Source organism: Myotis davidii, unplaced genomic scaffold (genome assembly GCF_000327345.1).
Source record: "Myotis davidii unplaced genomic scaffold, ASM32734v1 scaffold46, whole genome shotgun sequence".
NCBI lineage: Eukaryota > Metazoa > Chordata > Mammalia > Chiroptera > Vespertilionidae > Myotis > Myotis davidii.
The window spans coordinates 2683463-2706020 of NW_006383006.1; the positions used below are offsets into that span (position 1 = coordinate 2683463).

General features: G+C 39.8%; 1 protein-coding gene across 4 annotated transcripts in view; it reads left to right on the plus strand.

Annotated features, from left to right (window-relative positions):
- Positions 1 to 22558, plus strand: part of TP53BP1 (tumor protein p53 binding protein 1) — a 110229-nt gene that overhangs the window by 47082 nt on the left and 40589 nt on the right. For all 4 annotated transcript variants that reach the window (XM_006778024.2, XM_006778023.2, XM_006778026.2 and 1 more), the window contains exons 12-14: positions 10496 to 11795; positions 19874 to 19993; positions 20958 to 21161. In XM_006778024.2, the coding sequence (XP_006778087.1) occupies positions 10496 to 11795; positions 19874 to 19993; positions 20958 to 21161 (1624 nt within the window). The remainder of the gene's footprint in view (positions 1 to 10495; positions 11796 to 19873; positions 19994 to 20957; positions 21162 to 22558) is intronic.

Consider the following 22558-nt stretch of genomic DNA (forward strand, 5'->3'; position numbering starts at 1 on the left):
TCCAGGAAAAATAGAATCAGGGACATAGAAAGGGAATGGACTGACTATTCTTGGGGGGAAAGGGGTGTGGGAGATGCAGGAAGAGATTGGACAAAAATCGTGCACCTATGGATGAGGACAGTGGGTGGGGAGTGAGGGCAGGGGTGGGGCGGGAACTGGGAGGAGGGGAGTTATGGGGGGGAAAAAGAGGAAAAAATGTAATAATCTGAACAATAAAGATTTAATTAAAAAAAAAATAAAAAAAATATTTAATTCCCCCCTTATTTTATCTCCTACACTGCATCCCTCTCTTCCTGTTCAGCTTTCTGGATGATTTCCTCAACTGTCTTTCCTTTTCTTTTTTCTTTTTTTAACAATTTCTTTGAGATATAATTCATGTACCTTATCTTTCAACCTTTAAAAGTGTACAATCCAATAGCTTTTAGTATATTCACAAAGCTGTGCAGTTATTCACCACAATCCACTGTTAGAATATTTTCTTTCCTCTGCCCCATAAGAGACCCCATGCCCATTAGTAGTCACTCCCATTTCCCCTACTCCTAGTCAACTATTCATCTACTTTGTGTCTATATAGATTTGCCCATTCTAAACATTGCATATAAGTGGAATTATAGAATACATAGTCTTTTGTGATTGGTATATTTCATTTAGCATAATTTTTTTCACAGTTCATGCATGTTGTGGCATGTTATTTGAACTTTATTCCTTTTTACCCTGAATAAAACTACATTTTATGTGTATACCACATCTTATTAATGTATTCATCATTTGATGGACATTTGGATTGTTTCCCCTTTTTGGCTGTTGTGAATCATGCTGCTATGTAAATTTTTGCATAAGTTTTTGTGTGGACATGTGTTTTTATTGCTCTTGTATATACCTAGGAGTATGATTGCCATGTTCAGTCATTTTTTTTAAAAAAAAAAAATATTTTATTGATTTTTTACAGAGAGGAACAGAAAGGGATAGAGAGTCAGAAACATCAATGAGAGAGAAACATCGATCAGCTGCCTCCTGCACACCCCCTACTGGGGATATGCCCGCAAGCAAGGCACATGCTCCTGACCGGAACTGAACCCAGGACCCTTGAGTCCGCAGGCCGACGCTCCATCCACTGAGCCAAACCAGTCAGGGCCAGTCATCTTTTTTTTATGAATATATTTTTATTGATTTTTTAGAAAGAGAGGAATGGAGAGGGATAGAGAGATAGAAACATCGATAAGACATCAATCAGCTGCCTCCTGCAAGTCCCCTACTGGGGATTGAACCCCCAACTTGGGCATGTGCCTTGACCAGGAATTGAACCAGGGACTTCTTGTTTCATGGGTTGACACTCAACCACTGCGCTGTACCAGCTGGGCTCAGCCATCTTTTAACCTTTCTCTGGGTTACTGATTTCTACTCTTGGGTTTTTAATTTAGAATCCTTCCCCCTCCCCACTCCTTTAATATACTTCCTTTTTAAAAAAATAACATTTTGTCTAGTTTTTATGGATATACTAGAGGCCCGGTGCACAAAATTTGTGCACTTGGGGGGTTCCCTCAGCCCAGCCTGCACCTTCTTGTAGTCTGGGAGCCCTCAGGGGATGTCTGACCGATGGCTTAGGCAGGGAGCGGATTTAAGCCATCAGTCGGACATCCTTAGTGCTGCCGCTGAGGCGGGAGAGGCTCCTGCCACCGCCACTGCACTCGCCAGCCATGAGCCCAGCTTCTGGTTGAGCAGCGCTCCCCTTGTGGGAGCACACTGACAACAGGGGGCAGCTCTTGCGTTGAGCGTTTGCCCTCTGGTGGTCAGAGTGCATCACAGCAACCAGTTGTTTGGTCGATTTGCATATTAGCCTTTTATTATATAGGATTAATACCCATATCTCCCTAAATATTAAAATAGTTTTTTTGGAAAATAGGTTTTTCTCTTCCCTGGAATAGTCACTTATTTCTCCAAATAGATTTCAGTTAGTTTTGACACTTGACTTTCAAATTGGAGGCTTCTTTAAGTATCTGCTAATCCTTGATTGTCCGCTTTAAGAGTAAAATACCAGAAAACTGATTAGAAGTTATGAGCTGGTGCTTGGTGCTTATTATTTCTGGGATTCACTGTAGCATGATCTGGTGGGCCATTTTTGGGGTCTCCCAATGTCATTATCTTAATTTGTCTCAGCTTGGTCAGGTCCCCTAAAAATATGGCTAATCTCCTGTCCGTTGGCTGCTATTATTCTAGAAGTCTTTTGAAGAAAGAGGACTGGGAGTGTTGAGAGGCAGGTGCAGGTTCTGTTTAATATGTAAAAGTTCATTTAGTCTCCCTGCTTTCAGAATGGTACTTTCTGATAACTGTGCCTCTTATCCTCCAGTTCAGGATGCTTTATTTTACTCTCTTTAGGGCAGAGGAGGAGATCGGGGAGTGACCAGTCTTCTGTTTTAGCTTTACCCTCACCACCACTTCCAGAGTTACCTGGTGTTGCTGCCAAGTCCTGAATCTTTTTTTGGTCCTGGTGGTTCTATGGCATAATTTGGGTTACTTCTTGACTTTCTCCACTGTTGGCTTAGGAATTCAGCTTTCAGTAATCTGCTAAATAGGTGACTACTCTTCCAGAATTTTGTTGCTGTTGTCTTTTGTTCTGTTCTCTTTTTCTTTAAAATTAATGCTTTAAAATACATTCCTTTACAATTGCTTAGTGGGGTTTTGGAAAAGAGTTTAAGTGGTGTATTAAATCCACCATTTAACTTCTATACTTTTTTCATTATGTATCAAACTCCTTACATACTATTCTTAATAGCTAATCTTTGCACATCTGTTATTTTTCCTGTATCTTGGTTACTGGAGTCCAAATTTACATAATTTGATGTTGTAAGATCTAAGTATTTATAATGAGGTAATTACTAATTAAGAAAAAATTGGGATAAAGTTCATCTTTCCTAATATATTAATTTTATTTACATTTAAAAATTATTTTTCAATTACAGTTGACATAGTATATTATATTAATTTCAGGTGTACAACATAGTGATTAAACTTTTATATAACTTGTGAAGTGATCACCCCAATGAGTCTAATAACCATCTGTTATTCTATAGTTATTACAATATTATTGACTATATTCCTTATGCTGTACTTTACATTCTCATGACTGTTTTTATAACTGCCAATCTGTACTTCTTAATCCTTCACCTTTTTCCCCCTTCCATTTGGCAACCATCAGTTCTCTTTATTTATGAGTTTTCGGTCTTGTTTGCTTATTTTGTTCTTTAGATTCTACATATAAGTGAAATCATATGGTATTTGTCTTTCTTGGACTAACTTAGCATAATACCCTCTAGATCCATCCATATTGTCACAAATGGCAAAATTCCATTATTTGTTATGGCTGAGTAATGTTCTGTTATATATGTGTACCACATCTTTATCCATTTGTCTATTGATGACCTCTGGTTACTTTTATATCTATTGTAAATAATGCTTCAGTGAACATAGGGTGCACATATCTTTTTGAATTGGTGTTTTGGCTTTCATTGGATAAATATCCAGAAGTGAAATTTCTGGGTCATATGATAGTTGTTTTAAAAGTTTTTTAGGAACCTCAATACTGTTTTCCATAGTAGCTGCATCAATTCACAATCCCACCAACAGTACATGAGGTTTCCTGTTTCTCCACATCCTGACCAACACTTGTTGATTTCTTGATGATAGCCATTCTGACAAGTGTGAGGTGATGTCTCACTATGATTTTAATTTGCATTTCCCAGAGGATTAGTGATGCTGAGCATCCTATATAATAATCCTATATAATAAAAGGCTAATATGCAAATTGTCCCCTCGACTGTAAGTTTGACCAGGGGTCGGGGCTGGCCGGCCAACCTCCCATGGCACCTCCCCTCGCCTGGCCTGGCCCAATCGGCCTCGATGGGGGCAGGCTGACAAGACCCCGCCCGTGCACAAATTCATGCACCAGGTTTCTAGTCTTTTCATATGTCTATTGGCCATTTGTATGTCCTCTTTGGAGAAATCTATATTCAGGTCCTCTGCCCATTTTTTAATCACATTGTTTGTTCTTTTGGTGTTAAGTTGTATGAGCTTCTTATGTATTTTGGATATTAACCATTATCAGTTCTATCATTGGCAAATATCTTCTTCAATTTAGTAGGTTGTCTTTAAAAAATACTTTCATTGATTTCAGAGTGGAAGGGAGAGGGAGAGAGAGATAGAAACATCAATGATTAGAGAGATGATTGGCCACCTCCTGCACACCCCCTACTGGGGATGGAGCCTATAACCTTGGGCATGTGTCCTGACCAGAAATCAAACCTGCCACCTTTTAGCGCATGGGATGACACTCAATCAATTGAACCATATTGGCCAGGGCAGTATGTATATTTTAATGATGTAAATTCTTTCTATCCATGAGGATGGTATAGTTTTCCATTTATTTGTATCTTCTTCAGTTCCTTTCTTAAATGTCTTATATTTTTCCAAGTACAGGCCTTTTATGTCTTGGTTAAATGTACACCTAAGTATTTTATTTTTTTGATGCAATTGTAAATGAGATTTCTTTTCGTAATTTCTTAAATATTTGCTGGACTCTTTTAGGCTTCTCTTTATATAGTATCATGCCATCTGCAAATAATGACAGTTTTACTTCTTCCTTTCTAATTTGGATGCCTTTCATTTCTATTATCTGATTGATGAGGCTAGGACTTTCAGTACTATGTTGAATAAAATGTTGAAATTGGACAACCTTGTCTTGTTTCTGATCTTAAAAAAAAGCTTTCAGGTTTTCACTGTTGAGTGTGATGTTAGCTGTGAATTTGTCATAAATGACCTTTTATTATGTTGAGGTATATTCCCTGTATTCCTACTTTGCTGAGAGTTTTTGTCATAAATGGATGCTGGATTTTATTAAATGCTTTTTCTGAATCTATTGATATGAACGTATGATTTTTATTCTTCATTTTGTTTATGTGATGTATCATGTTAATTGTAGATATTAAAACAACTTTGTATCCCAGGAATAATAAATCCCACTTGATCATGGTATATGATTTTTTTTGTTGTTGCTGTTGACACTATTACAGATGTCCCCTTCCCTCCCCTTTGCCCACCTCCACCCCACAATATGACCTTTTTAATGTATTGCTGAATTTGGTTTGCTAATATTTTGTTGAGGATTTTTGCATCTGTGTCCATTAGAGATATTGGCCTATAACTGCAGTGTATTTTTGTGTGTAAGGACTTTGCTTTTGGGATCAGGGTAGTGCTGGCCTCATAAAATAAGCTTGGGAGTCTTCCCTGCTCTTGAATTTTTTGGAATAGTTTGACAAGGATGGGTGTTAATTCTTCTTTGAGTGTTTGGTAAAATTCAACTGTGAAGCCATTCAGTCCAGGAGTTTTGTTTGTTGGGAGTTGTTTGATTACTGATTCCATTTTGTTGGTAGTAATCGGTCTGTTCAGATTTTCTGTTTGTTCTTGATTCAGTCTTAGAAAATTGTGTATATCTAAAAATTTACCCATTTCTCCCAGATTATCCAGTTTGATGGCATATCATTCATAGTATTTGTTTTCTTTTTTTAATTCTAATTTTTTACTTTAATCATGAACCTACACTAAACCTATGTTCATAGTATTTTCTTATAATCCTTGCATTTCTGTGGTGTTAGTTGTGACTTCTCCTCTTCATTTCTGATTTTATTTATTGGTTTCTGATTTATTTTCATTTGCATGAAATATCTTTTTCCATCCTTTTACTTTCAGTCTGTGTCTTTTGATCTGAAGTGGTTCTCTTGTAGAGAACATATGTATTGGTCTTATTTTCTTATCCATTTAGCCACCCTATGTCTTTTGATTGGAATATTTAATCTAATTACATTTAAAGTGATTATTGAGTGGAGTGGTGGGAGACAACTAATCAATGTTTCTCCATTGATGCTCTCCTCCCCCATCCCCTCTCTCTCTAAAAATCAATAAAAACATGTCCTCGGGTAAGGATTAAAAAAAAAGTGATTATTGATAAGTACATAGTTATTGCCATTTTATTATTCATATTTATGTTTTTTCTTCTTCAGGAAATCCCTTTAACATTTTAAAAAAATATGTTTTTATTGATTTTTAAAGAGAGAAGAAAGGAGAGGGATAGAGAGAAACATCGTTGAAAGAGAAACATCATCAATTGGCTGCTTCCTGCATGCCCCCTACTGGATATTAAGCCTGCAATCCAGACACGTGCCCTGATTGGGAATCAACCAGTGACCCCCATGGCAAGTTGGTGTAAGAGAGGCTCCAGAGTCTGGAGGGAGGCATCAGTGCCCTGGTCACTGAGGGATGTTGAGACTGCAGGCTGACCTTCACCACATCCAGGGGGGTCATGAAGATGGAGGTGACCACAGCTCTGGCACCTGAGGCCACCATCTGTTGGAGGGGCTGATGCCCCAGGGTCCTAATCAGCCATCTTGTAGCTTCAATTCTGGCTTTAGGATGGTACTCGCGTGGTGCGGAGCCTGGGGTTGGGCGGGCCCAAGGTGGGGCTGCGACTGGTGCGGGGTCCGCTCGCATGTTCACCTCTCTCCAAGGCCGATGAGGAAGCCTGACTCATTCTTTTTTGTGGTTTCTGTCTTTGTTGAAGTTTTCACTGAATTCCTCTATTCTTCCCTTGTGTTCATTGAGCTTCTTTATAACCAGTGTTTTGAACTCTGTATCTGGTAGATTGCTTGTCTCCATTTTGTTTACTTCTTTTTCTGGAGTTCTGTTCTTTCATTTCGGACATGTGTCTTTGTCTCCTCATTTTGGCTTGACCCGCTGTGTTTGTTTCTCTGTCTCCTGGTCGTGGCAGAGGGGCTAATGTAGTAGGTGTTGTATGGGGCCAGGGGTGCTGTCTCCCTGGTCACCTGAGCCACATGCTCTGCAGGTGTCCCTTTTGTAGGTTGTAGTTTAACCTTCATTGCTATTGACATGCCTGCGGGTAGCATTCACACTAGGCTAACTGATATGAGGCCTGGCTGTGACTACAGTGGATGAGCTGTTTTTGTGGGGGGTGATCCCTCAGAGCAGGAGTCACTGTAGCGTAGCGCTGGTGCCAGCCAAGTCTCTTCTTGGGGTGTGTCATTTTTAGAGCTTTTTGGGCGGTGGTGTGGTGTGGGTTGAAGTTGGCCACTGGGTTTGTTGGTTCTGGTGCCTTTTGGGAATGGCTCTGGTGCAGGCCAAGTTCAACTGCCATTAGCTGGGCTTGGGATGTATGGTAGGAGCTACAAAGTGATCGGTGGTTGGTTGCCACTTTTGCTGGGCTTAGAGGCACTTGGGAGAGGCTATGCTGCAAACAGGCCTGCCGCCATTTGTGCTTGGCTTGGCCTTCGGTAGGCACCACAGTGTGAGCTGATGTCAGCCACCACTTGTGCTGGGCTCGTGGCCACTTAGCTGCAGCTATATTCCAGGCCAGGACTGGCCAGGGCTTATGCCAGACTCAAGGTCACTGATGCAAGTTACTGGTTATTGTTTGTGGTGGAAGTGGGAGGTGCTTAGCACGAGGTACAGGGCATGCTGCGTCCAGCCATTGTTTGTTTAGTGTTTGTGGATCTTTTCGAGATTTTAGGTAACTCCGCAGCGCAAGTTGAACCAAGCCGCTGTGAGTTGTGTGGGGCAGGGTCTCAGGAAATCTCCAAAGTAGGGTGCATAGTGTTAATGGAGAGCTCAGATTTTTGCCCACCTGCCTCTGCAGTCTAGGTGGGAGGTGAGTTCAACAAAGGAACAATGGTACCTGCAGTACCTCCCTCCCAGAAGAGAGGTGCCCCATTTCTAAGGGAGAGGTACCCCGTTTCCTTCCCTTCCAGCTTTTGCCCTAAAGCTAGTCAATTTAATTCCTCACTATAAATCCCTGGTGCTTTTTGAGCTGCTGCCCCTGCACGGGGGTGCTTAGAGTGTTTGTGAGTGAGCAAGTTTGTGCATGAACCCCTCAAAAGAAGCACCTAGGTCTGCAGCAGCCTTCCATCTCATTCGGACACAATCCCTGCTGGTTTTCACAGGCAGATGTTATGGAGACTCCTCTTCCCAGCACTGGTGGCCCCGGCTGTGATCCCTTCCTCCTCAGGAGGGACCTCTGCGGCCTAAAGATCCCTCCCCGTTCTTAATTACCACCCCATGGGTGTGGGACCTGACCATTTTGAGTCTTTGCCCCTCCTACAGTCTGGATATGGCTTCTTCTTTCTATCCTTAGTTATAGGCCTTCTGTTCAGTGAATCTTTAGGTGATTGGCAATGATGACGCTATTCTGTAATATGGTTGTAATTTTGATGTGGGTCATGGAAGGAGGCGAGCCCTGTGTTTTCCTACCCCACCATCTTGATTGGAAGTATTATATTTGTTCATTGAATAGCCTCTTTGACCTTTCACCAAGATATGAAGGATGGGGTGAGGATTAGTAGAACATAGTTTGATATTTAGCACTTTTCTCATTCTTAATATACCTATTAATATTGGGGATGATAAATCAGATTATAGATGATTGTATGAATGGCTCTTGGATACTATGGATTTAGATCTGTACGTAATCTAGGCTTAAAGATTGACTCATATTGAATGTGTCCTGATAGTTCTCCATCCATCCTTATCCAGAGTTCTGAGTGGGTTTTGCTCACTTAGCTCTGTTATTCTGACTAGACCTGCAGCGGGCCATAGCACTGTGGATTATTAGGGGCCGGACACTTGGAGGCTAGATCCAGGTAGTCTTTGGAAACATAGCTTGTTGATAGGTTGATTAGCCCTGAAATTTTACTCTGACTGAAATTCTATATAGTATATTGGAAAAAAATTCTGTAATGAAAATCACATCAGTATTTAGTTTGATGATGCTTAAAAGGTATTCATAATGGGGAGCAATGCCTAGCTGGCATGGCTCAGTGGTTGAGCATCGACCTATGAACCAGGAGATCATGGTTCGATTCCTGGTCAGGGCACATGCCCGGGTTGTGGGTTCGATTTCCAGTGTGGGGCGTGCAGGAGGCAGCCAATCAATGATTCTCTCTCATCATTGATGTTTTTATCTCTCTCTGACTCTCCCTTCCTCTCTGAAATCAATAAAAAAATACATTTAAAAAAAACCATAATGTGGGACAACTCCTTAATGGACATGGTATTGGATTTCCTTTTTGAGTGATGAAAATGTTTTCAAGCCCTAGCTGGTTTGGCTCAGTGGATAGAGCGTCGGCCTGGAGACTGAAGGGTCCTGGATTTGATTCCTGTCAAGGGCACATGCCCAGGTTGTAGTCTCGATCCCCAGTAGGGGGCGTGCAGGAGGCAGCTGATCAATGATTCTCTCATCATTGATGTTTCAATCTCTCTCTCCCTCTCCCTTCCTCTCTGAAATTAATAAAAAATATTAAAAAGAAAAGAAAATGTTTTCGAACTAGGTAGAGGTGGTGGTTGCACAACATTATTCACTGTAAAGCAGTTAATGTCAGTTTATGTGAGTATCACATTAAAAATGTATTTATAGTTTTATTAGTGATGTCTTATCTATGAGCCTTTGTAAAATGGCTTAATTTTTAAAACAAGAAAATGATACATATTTGTTTAAGAGGATGTATAATGTACAGATAAATGAAAATAAGATCAGTTATTCTGTCTCAGAAATAGCTACTCTTATTTATAGTGCATGTTTATTAACTTAAAAAATACATGAAAATTATATTAAAATGTATTAGAAGACTATAAGAAAAAATATATTTTTTACTAAAATAAAAATGTTCCATTTAATGCATAGCCTAAATGTTTTTCTATATCTTTTCATAAACGTCTACAATTTTATGTAATACAAAGTATTCCATTATGTGAGTATATCATAATTTTTAAAATGATTCTCCTTTCAGACATTGAAGATATTTCATATTGTTTCCTATTCTAAGTAATAATTTATCACTGAACAGTATTGCATCTAAATCTCAGTTCATGAGTGCTAGAATATTTTGAAACTGAAATAATTATATAGGGTAGGGCAAAAGTAGGTTTATAGTTATTTGTATGGAGAATAATACAATAATTAATAAATAATAATACAAGAATAAACTCTGTGTTTTGAGTACTTAAAACTGTAAATCTACTTTTGCCCCATCCTGTATTCCTGCTTTTTAAGAACTAAAGTGGGCTTTGTAGGCATATGTTCAAATGACTCCTGTGTAATTGTGGGCCCATCGTATATATGACAGGATTTTATATGTACAGGTTGGTAATGTACAGCTCAATTTAAGTGTCTTCCTACCCCTGCGAGTGTAGGTTAATACTTTTATGTTTTTCTTTTGGTTATGCTTATTCTGTGCCAGTGATTCATAAGAAAAGCATTAAACAGAGTGACTTGTATTGATGAAAAGACTGGTCATTTGTATTCCCGAGAATATTGTCCTAGAGTTCTTTAGTTATTTTGAATAATTGATTTAGAAATTTTAGATGAATTCAGGGATTAGATTTAAAAGAAATATGATTACGAACAAATGAAGATTTGTCTTTTTTTATTCTTACATAGGACATTTTCATTCCATCTCCAAGTTTGGAAGAACAATCAAGTGATGGAAAGAAAGGTGGAGATTTGCATAGTTCTTCTTTGACTGTTGAGTGTTCTAAAACTTCAGAGACTGAGCCAAAGAATTCCACTGAGGATCTTGGGCTTTCTTTGACAGGGGATTCTTGTAAGTTGATGCTTTCTGCAAGTGAGTATAGTCAGTCCCCAAAGATGGAGAGTTTGAGTTCTCACAGGATTGATGAAGATGGAGAAAACACACAGATTGAGGATACTGAACCCATGTCTCCAGTTCTCAATTCTAAACTTGTTCCTGCCGAAAATAATAGTATCCTGATGAATCCAGCACACGATGGACAAGTAGAAGTGAATCAGAATGCTGATGAAACAAAGGGGAATGACACAGAAACCAGAGACGACATTAGTATTTTAGCTGCTGGTAGCAAAGGTAGAGAAGAGACTGTAGCAGAAGACGTTTGTATTGATCTCACTTGTGATTCAGGGAGTCAGGCAGTTCCTTCTCCAGCTACTCGATCGGAGGCACTCTCTAGTGTGCTAGATCAGGAGGAAGCTATGGAAATTAAAGAACATCAGCCAGAGGAGGGGTCTTCCGGGTCTGAGGTGGAAGAAATTCCTGAGACTCCTTGTGAAAGTCAAGGAGAGGAGCCAAAAGAAGAAAGTATGGAGAGTGTCCCATTACACCTTTCTCTGACTGAAACTCAGTCCCAAGGGTTGTGTCTTTCAAAAGAAACCCCAAAACAAGAATGTCAGGAACCTATGGAAGTTGAAACCAGTGTGATTAGTATTGATTCCCCCCAAAAGCTTCCAGTCCTTGACCAAGAGTTGGAACATAAGGACCAAGAAGCATGGGAAGAAGCTACTTCAGAGGACTCGAGTGTTGTCATTGTAGATGTGAAGGAACCATCTCCCAGAGTTGATGTTTCTTCTGAAACTTTAGAGGGAGTGGAGAAATGCTCAGATTCCCAGTTGTGGGAGGATGACGCTCCAGAAATAGAACCATGTGCTGAGAATAGAGCTGATACCCAGGAAGAAAAGAGTGCTGAATATGAAGGAGATCTGAAATCAGTGACTGCAGAAAAGGAACCTGTACAGGCTGACTCTCCACAGCCTCCCGTAACTTCAGTGGGAGAAGGTGATGCCCCAAAACCTGACCGGCAGATGCACCAGCCCCAGCCTCAAGAGAAAACAGATAACTCATTACCAGAGGACTCAAAAATGGCTAGTACAAAGCAGCTAGACAAGGCCTCAGCCCACACCTCACAAAGCTTCTGTGAAAGCTCTAGTGGTGAGTGTGATTGTAAATTGTTCTGTGTCTCCAACCATATTACAGTTTGGAATGGGAGGTAAGAGAGAACTACATGCTTATGTCAGGGCTGAAAATTAACTTGGATTTATGTTTATGAACAGCTAATAATGGGAAATTAAAAAATTTGGGTTGTATTCTTTTGTAGCTGTAATTATGTATGGGATCAGAGATCATTTAATATTTACCAGCTTTATGACTTAGGAGTAATCAACATGATTTTTATTAATATGTAGAAATTATACCAATCTGGTGTTTTCTACTAAAGTCCCAATCTTGCTCCAAATGTTTATATTTTGACAGTTGCCTTGAAGTACAGGGTCTTTTTTGATTACACAGTAAAGAACTCTGTTAATGAATATGCTGTTATTGGTTGTTTCCTCTTTATGGGTATTAAGAAAAGTTTCTTAATTTGGCTCAACATATACATCTTAAATCTTAAACTGGAAAAAGATATTAGTTTGTGCCTTTTATCAATTTTCTGAAATCCAGGAAATATTTGTAGAATATTATGTATGACATTAGCTGAAAAGAGGTCAGATTTTCTAAATGCCCAGAGTAATTTAAAAACAAATTTTGAAAATAAAAAAATAGCCCTGCTGGTGTGGTTCAGTGGTTGAGTCTTGACTCATGAACCAAGAGGTTACCAGTTCAATTCCTGGTCAGGGCACATGCCCAGGTTTCAGACTTGATCCCCAGTAGGAGGCGTGCAGGAGGCAGCCAATCAATGTTTCCATCTTTTTATCCCTCTCCCTTCCCCCCTCTCTCAAAAACAAATCAATAAAAACATTAAAAACAAAACACAAACTTAAGAAAACAAGCTTCTAGAATTATGGAAATGAGAAACAGTATTTGGACATCATAGCTGTTAGTATGGGTGATTATACCTTTTGGGGTTTCTGGAACAATCCCACTTTATACCTCTTGTGCAGGTGTGATTATTAATAGTACTTATTTATTTTTTTCCTCAAAATTATCTCTATTCATTAGGTTTGATATTCAGGACTTTTTAAACCCTCTTCAGAAAAGAAATGTTAGAGCTGAAATGGAGGTTAGAGGTTATTGGGTTTAGTCTCTTCTTCCTAAAGTCACATGGCTAATAAATGATTGAGGTAGGACAAGAGCCTAAGACACCTGATTCTCAATGCTATGTTTTTCTTTTCTTGTGAGATTGAATAATATAGTTTCCTTGATTCTGATGAGTTATGGTAATGAACTATCTGAATGAGCTAATATTTTATATTATTGAACAATTTTGTAATTTTATTACATCTAAATACTATTATTGACCTACCTCAGCTAAAGAATTATCAGGGTTGGTAGGTTGTTTCAATTATTTTAGCAATTGTATGTAGAAGAAGCTTCTAAAACATTGGGCTATTACATTATGTTAAAAGTATTCTTCACGAATTCTTGTTTACACTATTAATGGCAGAGCCAGCTCTTTTTTAAAAAAATCTTCACCCAGGATATTATTCTATTGATTTTTTTTTTAAGAGAGTGTGGAAGGGAGGCAGGTGGGGGGAGGAGAAAGGGAGAGAGAGAGAGAGAGAGAGATGCCCAGTTTTTAGACATCTTTTTAGAACTTTGGGTAAAAATCCAGACTTTGGATGTATGTTCTATTTAAATTGGACACGTGCAAGAACTTTGCTTGCAATTAATTGGGAAGAAAGAAAGAAAGAAAGAAAGAAAGAAAGAAAGAAAGAAAGAAGAAAGAAAAAGAAAGAAAGGAAGAAAGAAAGAAAGATAGATCCATGTGTGAGAGATCACATCGATTGGTTGCCTCCCTCGCTTGCTGGATGGAACCTACAACCCAAGTATGTGCCTTTGACCGGGAATTGAATTTGTGACCCTTTGGTGTGCAGGGCGACTCTCTAAACACCAAGCGCAGGGGTCAGGGCAGAGCCAGCTCTTTTTTATAACAGACATTGCCATAGTAAAACTTACTTTACTAATTTTTATCTAGGTTATTGAAAATACTAGTAAGTTATATTCTGTTTACTTAGTTCTTAAGGAAACAACTAAAAGTAGTGAAAACAGTGGTTCGTCTATTAGGGCAGTGGTCGGCAAACTGAGGCTCGGCAAACCTCGGCTCGTGAGCCACATGCGGCTCTTTGGCCCCTTCAGTGTGGCTCTTCCACAAAACACCAGCTCTTCCACAAAATACCGACTTCTGTGCATGGGCCACGAAGTTTCAATTGCACTGTATGTGCGTGCCCGCATGTGGTATTTTGCGGAAGAGCTACACTGAAGGGGCCAAAGAGCTGCATGTGGCTCAAGAGCTGCGGTTTGCTGACCACGGTATTAGGGGATTAAAGTAAATTACTTAGAAGAGCATCGCTAGAACAAAAAATACTATTTTGTGCTTAAAATATAGTTGTCTAATTGCTAAATCTAAAGAGAGACTAATTTCAATGAGAGTAACCTAAGAAATTAATGGTTCTGGAAATACAGAATTAAAGTTACAAATTGGTTGAGTCCCAAATTTGGTAATTAGATTTCTGTATGTCACAGTTAGAAGGGTACTGTTGTTATTTTATTAAAATCTTTACTGATTGGAAAAAAAGATACATGCTTAATTGTGGAAAATGTTCAAATAATACAGGAAAGGGGAGAGAGGGAGTGGCTGGAGAGAGAGGGTGGGCAGAGGGAGTAGGGGGAGAATCATTCTAATTACCTCCACTTACAGATAACTTGTCACTGTTATTAGTTTGGAGACCTCTTCGGAAATGTTTTCTGAAGACCTACTCCTGAAATTTAAAAAAAACAAATTTAGGAAGGTGGTACTTGGAAGCCCAATTTTATACAATATAGAATAAATTTATGATAGTTTGATATGAAAAGTCATAAGTTTAATAAGTCTTTTAAAAATATATATTTCTTATTGATTTCAGAGAGGAAGGGAGATTTCATCAGTGGTGAAAGAGAATCATTGATCAGTTGCCTCCTATACCTCCCCGACTGGAATCTAACCGTGATCTCCTGGTTCAACGGTTGACACTCAACCACTGAGCCATGCTGCCTGGACAATAAGTCTTTAATTAAATCCACAAATGGTAATCCTATCTAATAAAAGAGTAATATGCAAATTGACCATCACTCCAACACACAAGATGGCCGCCCCCATGTGGTCAAAGATGGCCAGCAGGGGAGGGCAGTTCCGGGCCTGCAGGGAGGGCAGTTGGGGAGGACCAGGCTGGCAGGGCTGGTGGGATCGGGCCTAAACGAGCAGTCGGACATCCCTCAAGGGGTCCCAGATTGGAGAGGGTACAGGCTGGGCTGAGGGACTCCCCCCTCCCCCCATGCATGAATTTCGTGCACTGGGCCTCTAGTATATAAGAGGTTAATAATGATCATCGAAGCTAGATATGTCTTGTGCTCTAGCTCTAACATTTATTGGCTGACTTTATGGAATATCATCCTAATTGGTCGTTAATGTCAGAGCCAGACTGTTAGGATATGCTGTTTATGGGTGGCATCACCCAATATAGAAATTCTTATATATTTAACTGGAGGCCCTGAGCATGATTTCATGCATGGGTAGGGGCTGGCCGGCCCACCCTGATGGGGGCTGATCGGGCTGGGCCGATGGAAGGGAGGGGACGCGGGAGGTTGGCTTCTGGGCTGGCTGGGGGGAGGGGCCATGGGTTGTTGGCCAGCTGGCCGCGCCCCTGATCAGGGTGGGGAGGGCTGATCAGGGGTGGGACCAGTCTGGGGAAGGGACCTTGGGAGGTTGCGGGGGAGGGCTGATGGGTCCCTAATCGGGCTCATTGGCTGCCACAGTGCGTCTCATAGTGACTGGTCGTTCCAGTCGTTCTGGTCGTTCTGTCATTCTGGTTGCTGGGCTTTTATATATATCGATTAGCTGGCTTTAAACCATTGAAAGAAGTGACCAGGTCTTTACATTATAAAGATGGGCTTTACATTGTAACAGAAAGTTAGAAGTAAGAGAGACCTTACTGACATTAGATGTTTTAAATTTTGGTTTAGACTAATGAATCTCTATAAAGTCTTTAGTAATAAGGACAAACTCCTCACTCAGATAGCTTGACAATGGATATTAAGTTCCTTTTGTTTATTTATATATATTTTTAATGGGTTGGTATGCTGTCATACATTAGGATAACCATCATAATCTGGGAAATCAAGAAGAGACTTGATAATTTAAATAATGAGGGTGTGCTAAATCTTAGAAAAAGAATTGAATATGTTGAAAATTCCAGTAAATTTAAGAGGATGAAATATTATTTTGCAGAATTTGGTGATAATTTGGTTAAATTACCTATGTCAGATGAGTGAACAAAAGCAGAGAAATGGGAAAGCATTTGGAGGACATTGGAAAGAGGCTTCATGAACATGAATAATTTAAGATAGAGTAGAAATGTAGGCTGCTACTAGTTAATTGAATGCTGGTTAGGTTAAAGAGTTAGCAATTTATCTTCTAGTAAAAACCTTACACTTTTGACCAGGAGCTAATGTGTTCAAAGCCATGTTCTTTAGGAAGATTGCTTTGGCTGCAACGTGCAAAAAGAATTGGGGGAAGGGGGAAACTTAAGGCAGAGAAAGTAATTGATAGGCTGCTGCAATAATCAAGGAATGAGGCATTGAAGAGCAGAGAGAGATGGTGTCAGTGCTGCCTGTAAAATACTCAATTTTCCATTAGGTTGTAGTAATGCAGTTACATTATTGGTGTTAAGATAACTTCATGAAGTTTTATCTAGTACCATGCAAAGGAAACAAATACTTTTAAGCACTTTTTAATGCTTCGCGTTATATTTGTATATTATGGTTTGTCGCATAGAAGGATTTTCAAAAGTCTGTATGGTCAATCATAATATGAGAGATAGATAGTTCCTGTGAAGAGAGCAGGCGGTTGTTCCAGGAATGAAAAGTTCTTTGAAATAAATCTTCGGAATGTATGATGCTTTGTGAGATACTTGTTTTTTAGTTTCTATATCTTTTCTAAATTCTTCTTTAGTAACGTAAAGGGCTTGCTTTTGAAGGAACTGCCAGAGAATGAATGCTTATCTACTGGCCCATTCCTCTTTTTTCTATAACTGTGGTGGAATTCTTTGCCATTTAGATGTGATGTTGAAATTCTCCACTCATATTCTTTACAGTTCCTTTAGCTGAGCATATATATTTTTTATCCTTTATTTCTAAAGCCCATTCATTTTCCCTTTTCATTCCTTCAGATTACTAATTCATTTTCTCTTACATATAGATGTAAGAGATGTTTTTGTTGTTGTCTTGTGATTTTTGAGGAAAAACAGTATCAACGTGCTTGATATTAAAGGTAATAAAGGATAGATAGGAATGGCCCGGCCGGTGTGGCTCAGTAGTTGAGTGCCAACCTATGAAGCAGGAGGTCATAGTTCAATTCTCAGTCAGGGCACAGGGTTGTGGGCTCCATCTCTAGTGTGGGGTGTCCAAGAGGCAGCCAATCAATGATTCTCTCTCATCATTGATGTTTCTATCTCTCTCTCCCTCTCCCTTCCTCTTTGAAATCAATAAAAATGTATTAAAAAATAAAGATAGGAGTGGAGTGGGAAAAGATGAAAGAAGAAAATGTAATATAATAAGAAATGTATTTGTTCTTCATCTGGTTCCTGCACAGAGCTCCTAAAACCCTTGTTATTTTTGAAGTGAAAGGAATAGCTTTTGTTATTCAGAACAAGCCCTTTTAGTCACAACTGGGTTTGTGCTGAGTGATTTAGGGTAGATCCCTGTATAGCCTCAGGATGGGGCTGTTCACAGTGAAGACTAAGTGATTATTATTATTATTATTATTTTGTTAAGACTCACCTGAGGATATTTTTCCATTGATTTTTAGAGAGTGGAAGGGAGAGGGAGAGACAGAGAGAAACATCCATGTGAGAGAGACACATCGATTGGTTGCCTCCTGCACGCACCCTGACCAGGGCCGGGGAACCTGCAACCCAAATACGTGCCCTTGACTGGAATCGAACCTGGGACCCTTCAGTCCACAGGCCAGCACTCTATCCACTGAGCCAAACTAGCTAGAGCAAGACCCAGCAATTATTAAAGGGTAGAACTTTCAACCCTACCCCTTGACTCCTGGGAGGAGAGGGGCTGGATATTCAAGCTCTACAAAAACTCTTTTAAAAAAATATATATTTTTATTGATTTCAGAGAGGAAGAGTGATAGATACATCATTGATGAAAGGGAATCACTGATTGGCTGCCTCCTGGACACCCTACACTGGGGACCAGCCCGCAACTGGGTATGTGCCCTGACCAGGAATCGAACTGTGACCTCCTGGTTCATAGGTCGATGCTCAACCACTGAGCCATGCAGGCTGGGTGCACAAAAACTCTTTTTGTAAAAAAAATATTTTTATTGATTTCAGAGAGGAAGAGAGAGGGAGAGAGAGATAAAAACATCAATGATGAGAGAGAATCCTTGATCGCTGCCTCCTGAATGCCCCACACTGGGGGTTGAGCCCGCAACCCTGGGCATATGCCATGACCTGGAATTGAACTGTGACTTCCTGGTTCATAGGTTGACATTCAACCACTGAGCCACACTGGCTCAGCTCTACAAAAACTCTTGAACAAGACTTGGTAAGCAACCTAGTAGGTAAGTGATCCTGGATGGTATCTCATCCCAGTTCCACAGAATCTCCTGCTATCAAAACCTCTGGACCTCACCCTGTGTACTGCTTTATCTAGCTGTTAATCTGTGACTTTATAGTAAACTGGTAAACTTTTTCTCTGAGTATCCTGAGTAGCACCAGCGGATGAATTGAACCTAATAAGGAGGGTATGGGAATCTATAATGTGAAGCCAGTTATAGCACAGGTAACAACTTGAACTTGCTACTGGCATCTGACGTGGGGATGGTCTTGTGGGACTGAGCCTTTAACTTGTGGGATCTGATGCTATCTCCAGGTAGAGAGTATCAGAATTGTGTTAAATTTAGGACATCTCAGAATTTTCTCTTGTCAAAGTTTTTTGTATTTTGACATGTTTTATGTTTACATTAATTTTATTTATTTGAAAAATATATTTGCGTTGATTTCAGAGAGAAAGGGAGAGAAAGATAGAAACACTAATGATGAGAGAGAATCATTGATTGGCTGCCTCCTGCACACCCCCAACTGGGGATCAAACCCGCAACCTGGGCATGTGCCCTTGACCAGAATTGAACCCGGAGACCCTTCATCCGCAGGCCTACGCTCTATCCGCTGAGCCAAACCAGCTAGGGCTGTTTACATTAATTTTATAATGACTAACCAAAAATGTGTATACTGGAGTGCTCATATATGTGAGACTTACTGTTGTGCAGAGATGTTGATATGAATATTATTACTGTGGCAGTGGCCGGCAAACTGCGGCTCACGAGCCACATGCGGCTCTTTGGCCCCTTGAGTGTGGCTCTTCCACAAAATACCGACTTCTGCTCATGGGCCCCAAAGTTTCAATCACACTGTAGGTGTGCGTCCACATGTGGTATTTTGTCTCACTGTTCTAGAGTGAATGCTGGTCAGTATTGCTGAACCATGAAACCCATAGATTTCTATGTTAGAACCAATGAGTATATTGAAGTACTTTGGCCCATGAGATCCTTTGTCATCTCTTTGAGTAGATTGTAAATTACAAGTATTACCATCAGACTTCAACTAGAGGATGTTACAGATTGCTAAAGCTTATAAATTAACTCCTTGGGTTAACATTGCACAAAATGAGAAAGTCTAGACTTGAAACTACCCAAGTTTGTATTACTGAGAATTCCCAAATGTGCTATCTTGGAGCTCAGATGTTCTTATGTTCACGTGTTCCTCAGACCCTCCAAACTTTGGGCTTCCTCTATTTGCCTTTCTTTGGTTGTCTACTTTATGTTAGTCCTGTTGTTGATGGCTGTAAAGAAAGCGAGAGAACAGTAGGAAATTGGTTGGGAGGCCTCTTGAGGGGGGTTGGGAATGAGGCAGAATTTGGAAAAAGAATAATTTAAATATTTCTTGCAGTTCTCTTTACTTTTGCTTTTTTTTAATACTTCTGTTTTGGTTTCCTTCTTGTTTATTTATTTTTTCCTCCAGAAACTCCATTTCATTTCACTTTGCCTAAAGAAGGTGATATTATCCCACCATTGGCTGGTGCAACTCCACCTCTTGCTGGGCACCTAAAATTAGAGCCCAGGAGACACAGCACTCCTATTGGTAAGTGAGTAAATGTAATGCCGCTTCAAGCAGAATTTTTGAGATATTATTTTTTATGCAAGTGATTCCCCCCCCCCTTTTTGAATAAGATATTACAAGTGTGTCCTTATCCCCGCAATGTCCCCTCATCCCCCCAGTCCTGCCCTCACCCTCACCCCCTGTTGTCCACATCCATCACTTATGCTTATATGCATGCATACAAGTCCTTTGGTTGATCTCTCCCCCTCCCCCAGCATGATTTTAAGCATTATTCACTGGTTGTTTGGAAAATACTGGTTTACTTCTTTTAGATCTGAGGAGTTGAATCTTCCTCATAAGGTTGATTTTTGTCTTCGGAAGAATAAGGTTGTGATGTCTGATTTCATGAGTTTACTCCCTTATGATAGTGAGTGGTGATGAGAGGAGAGAAAAGGTAGAAGGAAAAAAGAAAAAAAAATTCTAGGGATTTTATCCTATTACTTGCAAGGTAGTGAAATCTGAGTGCTAAACAATGATATAGAGCTCTTATAAGGAAGGGAGTACAGGTAGGGTAGAAATACTATTAATTCAGTACCTTGGCTGATCAGTCTGCTGCTTGATAAGGCAAGAAAACATAGATCCTCCTTCCCTAAAGCAGCCAGTAATCTTCTACATTAACCGATTTTTTTTCTCTAGTCAGTGCTGGGAGGTAACAGTCATGCCGTCTGGAGTGTCCTGCTACCTATGCCTCATGCTGGCATTGGCTGAGGGCTCATGCAGCATCCTTTGTCCAGATGCAGAAGTGGAACTGAATCCTGTTGCTCCTAAGACCAGGTGTTAATATTAGTGTGTAGTTGTTGATACTTGTGACAGGATCTAACCTAGGAACTCCCTTTCAATCCTGCAGAGCTGTGGAGCCAAACAGGCAAATTGACAACCTTGAGTTATTGTTTTTTGTTTGCATTTTAGTGTTCTTTCTTTCTATCTCTTGCCTTTCTTCTTTCAGATATTAGCAACTATCCAGAAAGCACCACAGCAACCAGTGATGTCATGTCTGAAAGCGTGGTGGAAACTAATGATCCTATACTTGGGAATGAAAAAGAAGATTCTGGGGCTGTCCCAGAAATGGATGATAAATTGTGTCTGAGAATGAAACTGGTCAGTCCTGAGGCGGAGGCGAGTGAAGAATCTTTGCAGTTTAGTCTGGAAAGTAAGTTTATGTTAATCTTGGGTAATTAGTAGCTCCAGATCAGCTGGGAAGTAGTGGTTATATTTTTTCTAGTTATACTTTTATAATTATAAATGTATTTGTAAAATATTATTGTCATATATTTAATTCTTTGCCTTTGGCCAGTCACTGTCAATGTTACTGAAGATGCTCCATTTTGTTTTATTTTTTTATTTTAAAATATATTTTTATTGTTTTCAGAGAGGAAGGGAGAGGGAGAGATAGAAAGAAACATCAATGATGAGAAAGAATCATTGATTGGATACCTCCTGTGCAGCCTCTACTGGGGATCGAGCCCACAACCTGAGCATGTACCCTTGACTGGAATCGAACCTGGGACCCTTTAGTCCATAAGCCAACACTTTATCCACTGAGCCAAACCAGCTAAGACGAAGATGCTCCATTTTATAATTTCTATGGTTCCGGTTGTATCTCTGCATTAAACCTGTGTTGATATTAAGTAATTGGCTTCCATTTTCAGAGACAGTTCCGAAGAGGGTAGAAAATTTGAGATTGTGGATTCACATTGTAGGTTTATGTTGACTATTTCCCACATTAATTGCAAGTTATTTGGCTAAAATACAGAGAAGGTACAAGGGAGTGGCTGTAAGGTAGAGACCAGATTCTGAAAGGCCTTTTATATCATGGTGAGAAGCTGAAAAATTTTAGGCAAGGGAATAATAAGACTGGATTTGCTTTTTTAAAAGGATCAGCTGAGCCCTGGCCTGGTGACTCAGTTGCTTGGAGTGTCATCCCATACACCAAAAGGTTGCAGGTTCAATTCCCTTTAGTACAGACCTAGGTTGTGAGTTGAATCTCTGGTTGGGGTACGTATGGGAAGCAACCAGTCCATGTTTCTCTCTCACATTAATGGTTCTCTCCCTCTCCCTCTTCCCCTTCCTCTCTTTCTAAAATCAATAAACATATCCTCGGGTGAAGATAGATAAGTAAATGAATAAATAAATAGATCAGCTGAGTGTTTCAAAACTTGGGCTTCTATGTATCATTCCTTGCCTTGCCCATTTCCTGTTCTTCTACCTGGCAAACTGAGTCTTTAACCAGGAATTGGGGTCATTAATAGTGGGGATGGAGATAAGGGATGAATTTGAGAGGTAGGTAGTAGAATAGGGACAACTTGGGACCAGTTGAATATAGAAGTAAGGGGGAGGAAAAAAATACCGGATGATTCTACATCTGTGTTTAGTTTTCATGATAGCGCTTCATATAGATAATCCTATTTCCATTTTATTGATGAGAAAACAGACCAAGAGAGATTTTATAAAGTTATAAATCTATGGTCACAATAACTGGTAAGAAGTAGAGCTGGAGTTTGAATCATATCTGACTCCAAAGATTATACATTTTTTTGCTAAGTAGTT